The sequence below is a fragment of the Chelon labrosus genome (assembly GCF_963514085.1).
Source record: "Chelon labrosus genome assembly, chromosome: 14".
In the NCBI taxonomy this organism is placed as follows: Eukaryota; Metazoa; Chordata; class Actinopteri; order Mugiliformes; family Mugilidae; genus Chelon; species Chelon labrosus.
The window spans coordinates 17,452,902-17,465,933 of NC_140347.1; the positions used below are offsets into that span (position 1 = coordinate 17,452,902).

Here is a 13,032-nt window from a genome sequence, read left to right on the forward strand (position 1 = left end):
TGCTCTTCAAAACAGGTCGGTTGTTGTCGTTTCAACGTCCTGGTCACGGGGTTAAAAGCTCCTCCAGTGTAAAGGCAGCGTTATCACGAGCGCAGATCCTAGACAGCGGCCTGCCAGCATTCAACGAAAACCAGAAAAACTCGAAGTGCGACTCCCAGCAGAACATCGAGTTCTACGGAAAAAAAAAACAACCCATCCCCGTTATTATTAAAACACACCACAACAGGAAGCGCGTCTGTGTTGGTGGCGGCGGCGTAGTAACCACAGAGGCCGATAAAGGATAAAATAGTTTATTTTATAGCCTCATAATAAAGGTAGGCCTCAACTTGCAAGACAACTGTTGGCAGTATGTACAACATACTTGTAATTTCCATGGAATGGAATCAAAGACCTACGACACTAATTATATCCTCCTAAATGGAAATAAAATGGAAACAATATACATACACACACATTTCCTAGACACGCAAAAAAAAAAAAAATAATAATAATGCTTCCTTTTTTCCCTTGGGGGGGGAGGGGAGGGGACGGGGGCTCAGCAACATCGATATATTTTTAATTTTTTTTTTTTAATCTGTGTAAAGCACGACACATTTGACAGGGGGGACTCGTTTCGCTTTCCTCCTCGTTCTGCAGAAAGACGGGAGCTACCTTCTTGACATTCAAATACCTACACACCTCGACTCAGCCTCAAAGAAAACTACGTGTGACAAGTTGGCCGTTTTTTTTCTTCTTCTTCTTCCCACGACTCGTGTGATTTACTACAAATAAAATCATAACATACTTTTTTTTTTTTTTTCTCTTTTTAAACTTGAAAACATCCAATCGTTGCTTTTTCTTTTTTTTAGATTATATAAAATGAGACGTATTCAGCCACCTAAAGTCATTCACTACTTCAAGCTAAAGGACAAAGTACGATACAAGTTTAGGAATATTCTCCTTCAAAACATCAATTTAAACAAAGGAGTTTACTTTTTTTTATTTCGTGTCGTGTGTGTGTCTGTGTGTGTGCGTGTGTTAACAAACATGTCGGGCCTCAAAGTGGGTTTTTTTTTTTAACGTCTTCACATTCTTTCGTGGAAAAGCTACAAATGTTTTGGATCTTTATTTTAAAAAGGTTTCCTGGACGATTTATATTTTTATCTAGGTGAGTGTGTGTGTGTGAATTCTAAACAGGTTTTCTTTTTTTTTTTTTATCAAGAATAACAAAATAAACAAAAAAATATATAATATAGCAGTGCTTGGAAGAGTACACCTGGCTCGCCCTTCCTCCCCCTTTAACAAAAGAAATAATAAAATAAAATCATTAGGAGGGGGTGGGGGGGGGGGCTTTGTTGAGGGTACAAAAAAAGCATCAAGTCCGTAAGTAGCCAAGCTGCCTCTTTGTGGGTTTTGGATTGTTGATGTTGCTGGAGGAGGAGGGAGACGATGACTGAACCAAAAGATGAGGACCGAAAGAAGTGGGGGGTGGGAAATGAAGAGGGGGAGAGAAAAAAAAACAAAAACCTGAAGCTCTCTAGATGGATCGAGGCCGTCGTTTCCCGCCCCGCTCGCGTCTTCTCTCCTGTTGACGGAGGCTGGCTGAAGAGACGCTCAAGGATTGCGGCGGCGTCCGGCGGTGGGGTGGAGGAGATTTGAGGGGAGGTCACGAGTCTCCAGTGCGAGCCCGTCCAAAGATAGAGGACAGAGAGGCGACGGTCACAGAGGCTGGGGTTGTTGGTGTTGTTGGCGTGAAGGGCGGAGGGGTGGACGGGTCTCGAGAGCTTTGGAGGTTTCTTCCCGCCCTCCCTCGTGCACCGCCGCCTCCTCCTCGACCATAGCCAGGTTTTTGGCCGCCGGGCTCTCTAGCTGGCCTCCACGCGCAGCTTCTTCCTGTTGGGCGGCTCCTCCGCCTCCGACTCGGAGCTGGAGTCTGAGCCGCCGTCGAACGCCGACACGGCGCTGCCTTTGGGGTTGGTGTAGAGGCTGCTGTCGGACGACGAGTAGTTGGCCTGGAGCTGAGCGGAGCCCTTCACCTTCTCCAGGGCACGCACTGCAGGAACAGACAAGAGGAAACTATTTAAATTACATAATTACAAAACAGTGAAGAAACAGGACGTTGCTTTGTGTTGACGTACAACCGTTTTTACACTTGTTTCATTGACTATACTCGCAAGCTCTTTAGCAATATGATTACTGGAAATCACGCGTTTAGATGCACTAACGAGGACATGAGGAAACGTTTGTGTCTCAAAAGTACCTCAATCAGAACAGACAGAGAGGTCAACCAGACAGAAGTTTAAATGAGAACAACTCTCCGGATTCGATGGACGCACCAGGTCGTCTGATTTAATACGACGTAGCAGCAAGACACAGCCTCGCTGAGTCAAGCTGCATTTCAACGTAAATAGCTGTAAATAACTTTGTTGTTTGATAAATTTGACGCGCCCACACTTCCGACAAACTCACTCGCGTTCTCATTTAATTACTACTACGCTCTGCTCTACCTCCACCAGTTACAAGTCAGGAAATGTTGGATTATACACTGTGCTGTACACCTCTCATGGTTCCAGGGGACCGCTTTACGGAGCCATTATGTCACATCCTGTTTCTATAGCATCAAATAATTAAAACAAAACGTATCCAGAAAAGTGACACTTGAACATTAATCAACATTTTATTAACTACCTAAAATGACAGAAACAATCCTTGAAAAAAAATATTTGACGTGTATTTTATTATTTTAGTTTGGCCCAAGTCCCGTCCATGAACATGAAGGGGGTGGAGCTTATGACCTATACTGCAGCCAGACACCAGGGGGAGCTCTACTTGATTGTTCTTCACTTGCGTCCATCTCTTCTAGCCTGGTCGTCACCATCCTACGTTTCCGCCCAAAATTTGATTTCGGTCTGGCACGGAGTCTGCCCCAATTGCACTTCCACGGTTCGCGTGTAACCGCGCGGTCTGCGCCAATCAGCGAACAGTTGAGTGATGACGCGGAACTCGCATGCCGAGTTGCTTGTAGTCCAGCGAAGCTCGTAGTTCAACAGCATAGCAACAATGGCGACGGAGGAAGAGACGCTAGAAGCCATCCGCGAAGTTGTCTCAACTCTCGAGAGCATCACGGAATTAAAACCAGAACAAGAGGCTTGTCTTGTCAGTTTTATAAATGGCAAGGACGTCGTAGCTCTCCTTCCAACTGGCTTTGGGAAAAGTTTGATTTATTTAACTGGAAGCGGAAGTGGTAAGCGTATGAGCCTGAACTCCGGCGCACAATATACGTCATTGCTGATTGGTTAAGGGAACTCCAATGATTTTAAACCTCAAAATAAGCATCCGCCCATTACGGAGACCGATTCCTATTACATTGGGCCAGACTAACGTGCGAGACCAAAATCAAATTTTGGGCGGAAACGTAGGATGGTAACGACCAGGCTACATCTTATCCAGTATAAACCCATTCTTTCTGAGCATGTTCGCCCCACATCGGAGTAAACATCAGGTGATGTGATGAGCCTCCAGGCACAGAAACAAGGAGGCAGCAAACAAATGTTCAAGCAAGTGTTTGAAAACATGAACAAAGACGACGTTAACGTGGGCAGAAACACTGAAACTGTGGTTTTAGCTACGTTATTTTCTCCCGATTCTGACAAGTGTTTTTTTTTTTATTGTTTTATTGCGTGTTATTGTTTGGGGCGGCTGTGGCTCAGTAGGTAGAGTGGGTTGTCCACGAACCGGAGGGTTAGCGTGTCCTTGAGCAAGACACTGAACGCCCAGTTCCTCCCAGTTGCGTGGCACTGGTGTGTGAATGTGTGAGTGCTTGTGTGAGCGAATGGGTAGATGTGTCTGTGACTGTAAAGCGCTTTGAGTACCAATAGGTAGAAAAGCGCTATATAAAAGCAAGGCCATTCACCATTTAATTGTTTGTCTTATGTTCTTATTCTCACCTTTGTTTCGGCTGTGGTTGTTTTTAAAGGGCTCTGTAAATAAAGTTGAGTTGAACTGCTGCTTCAAGTCATTGTATTTAGTAAATTGTTAAGTTGGATCCTGTTTTGAGAATTATTTAAATCAGATTGCGGAAATAATGGGAGTTGGACATAACTTCCTGAGCTTCTCCAGACGTAGGAGCTGTTTTATGCCGTCTGTTTACAAGACTGTTAAGAAATTAAGAGAGCTGACTGTAACCTGGTTACTCAACTGTTTGTGAACGCTGATCTCTCACACACAATGGCGCAAATCTATTGTTTAAACTTTAGAAAAGCGTGACCAGAACTGTCCTTTTCAGCCTTCAGATACAACAATTAGAACAGAAACTAGCTAGCATTAAAGGCAATTGTTTGGTTTTAAACTGGAACAGTAAGTTCTCCATCTATTCATCCACGCACTCTTTTATCCCACAACAACATGCAATCACAACAAACATCCGAGCGTTTATCTTTCCACCTTTTCCTCTTACTTTCACTCTCTAGCTGCTGCTGGGTCAAAGCTGATTTGCTGAGGTCAAATAAACACTAACGGGACACAGCGTCCTTGGCCTGAAGACTACAATGGCGGCGATAAGGAGTCTGAAACCCCCCGACTGTTACCTTGTTGCTCGAGCAGGGCGTTCTGCCTCTTCAGGTCGTCGATGTCCTGCTGGTGCGTGTGATTTTTTCGCCTCATGTACTGGATGTACTCTGTGGCTTTGTCTAGGATTTGAGCTCGAGACGCCTGTTTGGTAGACTGCTGTTAGTGACACATGCAAAATACGAAGCAATGACGCATGTATACAGTTCTCGTCACAGATTTCAAAATTCAATGATGCTAAACTGCTGATGCTGCTGCTTCTGCCACTGCCTCGCTGCCTCGCTGCAGACTGAAACCTCTAATCTGGGACAACGCTGAGAGTTCCTCTGCAACAACTTGCCTCCTCTTAACCTCGCAAAAATCTGTAAGCACTTCCAGCCTGACGACCACGGGACGGGTTATGACCCTGACACGGTGGCGTCAGAGCCCTAGCACTGCTACAGCCTCGCTTATTTAACATTAGCTACGTCTCTGAGCTATCTGCTGCTACTGTTCATCCACTGATAGGCCCTCATTATAGCTAAGGATCATTAGATTCTTTTTTTTTAATCAATACAAAACCAAATCTTCTATATATCATTAAATAATCATAAAGTTCACGTCAGGGATGATAAATACAGATGGTTTTTATTACAAACTGACCAAAAGATTATTTAAAATCAACTGATCTGATCGAGAAAATACCAGAAAATGAAAATATTGATCACAATTCTAGTTGATCTTGGCATAAATCTTCTTTCTTTCACTCATCTGATTATTTTCCAGTTGGTTTTATATTTAATGAACCATTTAATGTGCAATCCAGGCGTGTCAGAGCTTGAAGGAGGCGGCACACTAACTATTTTAACTATTTAATTTAATAAATGTTAACATAATAGTCCACAAAATCTTGAACCGAATAAAAAACAGTCAACTTTAATGTTTAACGTTTGATTCAAATCATGTTTTGCAATCTTTGAACCCTGTTAAGACAAATTTGAGACGGCACTAAAAGGTCGTAAAACCTCTCCGAAGAAGAAACAAACACTCTGGGACGCTTCACATTACTCCAGAAGTCTTCTAAATTATCAGCAAGTAGCCGTCACATCGACTTATCACGCTCAACTCTTCACTCTGAGATTCTTAAACTTGACTTTATGGGGGGGGGGGGGGGAGAAAAATGAATTAAAACGCCGTGCAACCCCAATCCCTGAACCTGCTCCAAATGTTCTCAATGTCACTAATGTCAAAACAGGAAGAGAGCAACAAAATGTCCTCATAATAACTTCCTGACGCTGGTCCAAGTATTTAGACTGCATCACTGCCTTGCTCCTGCCAATCGGCACCCTCCCACCATCTGCCTTCAACTACGTCCCTGCACTGACATGAAGCAACAGCACTGAGCAGTCACAAGAAAAAATATTACTTTTACTTTATACTTTACTTTACATTTTAGCAGAAAATAATCAACAACAACGTGACAAAATGCATTTCATAGTGTGTGTGTGTGTGAGACGTGAGTGTTTGAGTATTGGAGGGGGACTTACAGGCTGAGCTTTACCAACCTTTTCTCCCTGCAGGGCAGGTACCGAGTCCCGGAGGCTGTGAAAGCTGTCTTTGATGTGGTCCCTACGTTTGCGCTCCAGCGCATTGTGGTGTGCCCGTTTGTCTGCCTGCAATGAGAAGAGTCACAGGGCCTTGAGCCTCGCAGAAGAGCAGCTTGGGTGGGTGGGTGGGTCGGTGGGTGGGTCGGTGGGGGGGGACAGCGGGTATTCCAGCCGCCCCCGGTCAAAGCTACACGAGCTGCTCTGCTGCTGCTCGGCCTTTACCAGAAGCAGAACACCACTGTCGCTTCTTTTTTAAAAAAAATACAGAAGGACTACGAGCTAGGATCAGGTTTTAATTTAAGATGACGTCAGGGATTCAACTAATAATTCTCATTAATTATTAATCTGCTCGGTCTATTCTTGTTCAAATACTCTGCCTTTAATGAAAAACTGAAGGTTACCAATGTAAACTGTACAATAAGAGTCCAACAAGAGTTCAAACATGACCCTAACGTCTGTGTGTTGTAAAAAATTAAAAAACCTGTTGATTAACTTTTAGTTATTGGTACGGTGTTATCCCCTCTTTCATATCGCTCTATTACAAGCTACCAGAGCACAAAGAGATATTTAAAATCTGTCTCATTCCAAAAACCAAGTCCTTAAAAATAACTACAAATACCAACATATTCTTCTTTTACAAGTACGCATCCCCAGTAACACTGCACAATCTAATATAAATAAATAAAAAACCACAGAGAAGAGTTTCCCCAGTGGAGTTTAAGATGTCGTCAATTAAATATGTTGCCCCCAGTTTTAAGTCCTGGTGTCTCTCCTCATTTCCTGGAACTTTTCTACTGTTTAACCAGAAGCTACAACAACGGGACATTTCTAAAAGAGACTCAAACTTACACAATCATAAATAAACTACTCAAAACTAAAAAAAATACACCCGTAAGAAAGCAAACCCGTCTCTTGGCTGAAGTTAAGGAGTTCAACGCACAAAAATAATACATTATTAGTCCTTGACAGACAAGTAATCAATCCGAGTGTCTGAGTAATTGACCGCCTATAACCTCTGGTTGCCTCGTGTTAATAAGACAAAATAAACTCCTGTTGAGTTTAGTCGTTACGACCAGAAGCTGCTGTACTGCTATTCGCCTTCTGGCTTCATCCTGCTCCTCCACCCGTGACCCGTGGTGACCCCTCCTCCTCCTCCTCCTCCTCCTCCTCCTCCTCCTCCTCAGGTCAAAGTCAAGACACCACGGTCACCGAGATGCACCGAGAGAGAGAAGTGGCCGTACGACAACAGAAGACCCCCGGCTGAGGATTATACGGCACGGTGACCGACAGAGGCCTCGAGAAATGTCGACTCTCTCAGGGTATTATTTGCAGATTTAGTTATTTAAAGATTAACATTCAGGGCGTACAAGAAGCAAGAGAATTAAGTTCGCCAAAGTGCGCGACACGATAGACAAAAATTCAGGGCTAATCTTGTTGCCTCAATCGGCACAAACCAGGTGGAAACGTACACACAAGAGGCTGTGAAATTTACACAAAACATTTGCATTGTAATTAGAGTGCAAAGGCACAAGATGGCTGCCGCTGTCACATGACCAGGAGATCAGTTTGCTTTCCACGCAGTTCGACCTGTTTTTTTTTTTTTAAGGCCAAACCATCGCAGCAGGCTCCAATCAAATCTGATTCAGGATTAATCCACGCCGTCACCAGGCGGAAAAACGTTAAGCCCGACGCCCAATCGGGGCCCAAGCGGCTCGGCCCGCCGTGTCGTTTTCACTCGCCTCCCAACAAAGATTTAAACATTAGGAATGGACGACTATACATTTATGTACGTGATCGTTCCCCTCACGCGAATGCAAGTGGAAGTCACATGATCTGGTGTCATCTGACTTTTCTCCACACATCCCAACACAACACCAAAGTGCCCACAAGTGAAACGAAACGGGTCGTAACAAGCCGTCAGTGTTTCACGTGCCTTTTTTTTTTTTTCCCAGGGAGGGACGATGTGTAAAGAGACTCAAGCACAGACGACAATACACCGTACACAGATCCTACAAACAGTCTAAATGAAACTGAAACCCACAAATATTTGGTTAATGCCTCTCAACACGCCCGCCTCGTGATAACTCTGGCGGGCTGTCACGCCGGGCTGTTTCACAAGAACCGCCAGGAGAGACAGACAAAACCCTGTGTGTGTGCGTGTGCCCTGTCGTATCATACGTACTCATACGTCCACTCCCTCCCATTAACCCTGGCACAAACAAAATGCATGACTGCTACGGATGGTATGTGCAATTACAAGTCTGGCAGCCATTTTAATATGAATGGTTTCGGTGAGGACAGAGAAGGTTCGACAAAAAAAAAAAATGCAGATTTTCATGTGTCTAAGACTAAATACAATATTTAAACTTTTCGCTGAGACACAATTTATTCAAACTTAATTCCCTGGAGCATCTCTACGTACAGTAAAACGATTTTAAATATAACTTATGGAGAGTTAAATGTTTTCTCTAGTTTCTGAGCATAATTTAAATCCAAGGATTGACATTTCTTATTTTAAACTTACATATTATCCACACTTATTTTACTTTATGAAACACCAGCCATGTTTACACATTAAAAACATGCAAAAAAAATAATTAAATTGACTGGTATTTAGAGTGGCGCTATAGGAAAGTTACATTTCACACGTAGCCACTAACTGGGACTGTTGCTCCTTTATGTTACAGTTTGTGTTTTAATTTTGTTTTACTAGTAGTATTGCTTTTATTCTTGTTTTTACATTCTGAATGCACTTTGTGCACCTTTTTGCGGTGCAGCTGTGTCTTAATTATGTTTTAGTAATATTGCTTTTGTTCTTGTTTTTACCCTGGAAAGCACCTTGTGCACCATTGGGTGCTGGAAGGTGCTATACAAATAAATATTGATTGATTGATTGATTGAATAAAAAGGCTAACCGAAAATTAAAACAGGAGAGGTACTGTGTTACACTACATGACTGTAATAAAGAGTAAAACTAACCTAAGCGTGTCAATCGACTGCTTTGGAGAGAGTACATTTCTGTGAAGTTTACGAAATCGATTTAGATTATCTCATGATTTTGCTTTAAAACGCCTCCCGTGTTACTTTACATACGTCATGGAGCTGATGCTGTGGTTTAACTGCACGCTATTTCATTGGAAAAACCAACAGAAAAATGATTAATCATCTAAACCGAGCCCGTTTTGTGGTTAATTCAGAAACTTAAATAACCAAGAAAAGAGGCTAACTCATCACAATGATGTAAAATATAATTAAGGAAGTAAACAGAGCTTCATATTGATTTACAGCACTCTGTACAAAAGGTCCCATAAAAACCAGAGTCAGGACTAAACCGACCAACGCCAAATTATTTACAGCTAAATCTCTGAATCACCAAACACATCTGTACAGCTTCAAACCTCCACCTACCCTCTTGTGCTATTTTTAAATTTATGTTTTACAGACAAAGAACAAACAAGAGCAACAAGCGCCAATCAATCATGTTTTTACAATTACGACGCAATATCAAGCTGCTTCTATAAATACTCCTCAATGTGCTCAGACATGCAGCTGTGTCTTCCTGGGTATAGGCCATGCAAGTTGTTGAAGCACATCAGGCAACGCGCACGCACGCACAAAAAAAACAGGTGTCCAATTACACAAGCGCAGCTATTATCAGTCCATCATAAAACCGATACCTTTTGCTGGCTGCCTGGGAGGAGGACACGGCAGCCCGAGCTGCTGCCTCCATTCTATTCATACCTGGCCATGAGACATTACATAACAGCTCCAGGTGCCGAGTGGACGAGCTGGTAGCTGGTAGCTGGTAGCTAGCTGCTGCTGCTGCTGCTGCTTTCTGGCTACCGGTGGACGTCTCACATTCTCTCTGTGTGAAAGACTACACTTCGGTCGGGGCCCGTGGAGAATGTGGAAAACCTCCTTAGCACTAATAACGGTGGAAAACACCAATAAAACCAGGTGCTCCAGCAGGAGAGTGGCAAAAATATAGGAATAAAGGAAAAGGAGGAAAGATATTTAAGTTATTAGTCAACAAATAATATTGGTATTGACCTAAAACTGCTTCTGCAAATGTGTCTATCAGATCATTTAACTTCTATATTTATGCCCAACATGTGATCCACAACGAGACGTCTCCTATCTCAGATCATAAGACACGTCGTAGACCAACTATATCGCTGACAATGTCTGCCACGCTTAAACCACAATTACTTCTACGACGCACAGCTGAGTGGATACGTTGTCGTATGAAAATTTTAAGGAAAACTGAAGTCGCACGTGCCGCGGTTCCCTTCCGTAATTAAAAGGTGTCCCGACAAGCAGTTCAAGCTCGAGGCTGATAATTTTTACCAGCTGCAAAACGGTGTTAAATCTACTCAGCTGTTGCCAATTAACATCCAATTCAGCCAGTCGCCAAAGCCACAACAAAAAAGAAATCTCGGCTGGTTTACAGTCTCCTCCGTAGCCACCCGGTCATGGACGGTTTAATAGAAAACGCAACTTTTTTTCATCAACAAATCTACTTTCTCCAACTGCAGCTGCCGGCTACAAATATGTATCGGCCGCTTTTTAATATACTGAAACTACGGCTGTCAAGATTAACATGCAAAATATCTGTGATTATGACCCTCGGGCCGACCCACAGTTTGGGAAATAAGGAAGCAATGCAGCCGAAATGCTTCAAAGTCCTGCGAGATGGTTCTCTCAACAAGACCAAAGTTATCCGCATTTAATCATTACCCCCCCACCACCACCACCACCGCCACCACCAAAGGTAGATAGTAGTTTGCAATGTAAATGCCGCATGTTCTCTGAGCATACAGAACATTTGAGGCTATTCTAGATAATATTCTGGACAGTATGCTGAAATAATAACGACACATATTTACATATCCGTCGTTGGCCGTGTTCAGAGTATTAAAAACTTCAAAAATTTAGAACAGGTTAAAAAAAATAAGGTGCTTTCATTTTGAGATTAATCGCGATTAATCGTTATCTGGGGAGGAACGTGCGATTAATCGCGATTAAATATTTTAGTCTGCCGACAGCCACTATTAAATGTAACACCCTCACAATTGTGAGCTTTTAAGTGGACTCTTGTGTGATTTGTATGGTTTTATCAAAGCTATCCGTGACCGATCTTAGTAGCGCCTTGTTTAAATATCATTATTAGTCATAGATATCTAAACAAAACTGTTACGAGCAAAAAGTACAGAGCGTGCTTAGAGCTCAGCAGCACAAACAAATATATATTTTTTTACAATCTTCTTCATGAGACTGATGTATATTATAAAACGGCAGGACTTCCTGGACGCCTCTTCCTTATCTTATGTTATGTGACTGGGTATACGACGACGACGACGCCGATCTGTGCAACAAACCCAGCCTCGCAGGGCATGCGATGCAGCTATACGTCATTCGTTTAGGCTGCCAGCCCTTTAGTGGCCTGTAGAGAGAAGATGGCTCTAATCACTGGCTGCAATACAGGAAAACATCCCGCTGCACCCTTTCCTGACACGAAGCCCGTGTGTGTTGTGTGTCCCGAGATGCAGGCGCGGCTGTGAGCGTGCAACAAGCAAAAACGCTCCTCACCTTCACCGCTGCATCCTCATCACTGATGATGCACAACCATAATGTAAACGGCCCATCTCTCTGTATATTTTTTTCTCTTCTTACCGAGATGACCTAGATGCGTAATTTTGCAAACCTGATCATGAAGCGGAATCCCCGCGGTGTGAAGTGAAGCGCCGTGGGGGGAAACCGGCTGCCACGGAGCAACACAAAGCTTTGTGAAAAAAATAAATAAACGGTGCAACAAACAAAAAAAAAAAAAAGAGGGGCTTTGTAGCGGGATAAAGCTTTGGTCTAAATATAGACGCCGTGTCACAGTCTCCCTATGGCCGTGTACACAACACAGGATGGGGGATACCCTGCAATGCACTACTAAACGCGTACGCCGAGGCACAATCGCTACACTATTCAAGAGATGCGTTAACAACTAGCTCAACGCTGTGGACTACTGCCGTGCACAAATATCAGTTTTACACAAACATTTGTTGTTCCACGAGAAAAAAAACCAACACTTTCACATTCTCTCTCTCTCTCTCAGGTCACACCAACCCCCCCAACAGTGGAGTCTCACTCATATACACCAACAAAATATTAAAAAAAAATGTGATGAATATAGAGGAACTTTGCAACACCGGTGAAACATATATTATTTTTTTCGACAGTGGACAAATCCCCCCAGCATTACGCACCACAGAGTGATATCTCGGTGATTCTTCCTGCAAAGAAACAGAACAAAAAGTACAATTGTAGCCATAATTGTTCAGCCAATCTTTACTGTTTCGCTGAAGTGACTAGAAAGTCAAATAATTTAGCTGATAAAAATGAGCTGATGTAAAAAAAAAAAAAAAAAAAAAAGCTAGTGTTTCTTATCAGTTAACTAGAATCCCGACTAAATTACTTAGGCAGAAAGGCTGAGAGGCTGAGCTAGCTGAGCTTACTGGTAGCTAACGCTAGCCGAGAAGCTAGCTAAGCTAAATCGCTAGTAAAATAAGAACCTTAAAAAGCAGGAAAAGTGGCAATACTCACGTCACTATCGACTTCGATATCATCGTTATCACTCATTCTTCGATAAATAGTCTAGTTTAAAGGGACGGGTGGCTAAAAAAACAACATGAATCAGTTTAGCACCGAGCGGCGCTTCAGCAAACGGACAGCTAACGGCTCACGTTCTATTTGGACAGAACCGAGGTGGACTCTACGGGCTCCACGTGACTACGCTCGACACACACAACAGCCGCGGCGCAGTACGCATGCGCCACATCATAGGGGCATATGGGTATTGTAGTTGCTCGAGTTTATTTTTCTTTATTTCTTTCTTTATTTCTCAAATTCT

The 13,032-nt window shown here is 43.0% G+C and overlaps 1 protein-coding gene across 8 annotated transcripts; it reads right to left on the bottom strand.

Moving 5' to 3' along the window:
• Window positions 1-274: 274 nt before the first annotated feature.
• Window positions 275-12,903, bottom strand: max (myc associated factor X). 8 transcript variants are annotated; one of them, XM_084559943.1, is made up of 5 exons: window positions 12,726-12,903; window positions 12,389-12,415; window positions 6,090-6,197; window positions 4,566-4,689; window positions 275-2,032 (listed from the first exon to the last, which is right to left on the bottom strand). In XM_084559943.1, exons 1-5 carry the CDS (start codon window positions 12,759-12,761, stop codon window positions 1,845-1,847), a joined length of 483 nt encoding a protein of 160 aa, XP_084416069.1. In that variant the 5' UTR covers window positions 12,762-12,903; the 3' UTR covers window positions 275-1,844. The 8 variants fall into 8 exon arrangements, with proteins under 8 accessions (XP_084416069.1, XP_084416067.1, XP_084416066.1 ...); XM_084559941.1 differs by having other exon boundaries at window positions 4,566-4,704; XM_084559940.1 differs by having other exon boundaries at window positions 6,072-6,197; window positions 12,726-12,902.
• Between the last annotated feature and the right edge of the window lie 129 nt (window positions 12,904-13,032).

Coding starts and splice junctions, on each gene's coding strand:
- max (XM_084559939.1), bottom strand. CDS start 12,761: ATGAGTGATAACGATGATATCGAAGTCGATAGTGAC. Junction 12,416..12,725: donor ATATCGAAGTCGATAGTGAC/GTGAGTATTGCC, acceptor GTTTCTTTGCAG/GAAGAATCACCGAGATATCA. Junction 6,198..12,388: donor CACCGAGATATCACTCTGTG/GTGCGTAATGCT, acceptor TTCTCATTGCAG/GCAGACAAACGGGCACACCA.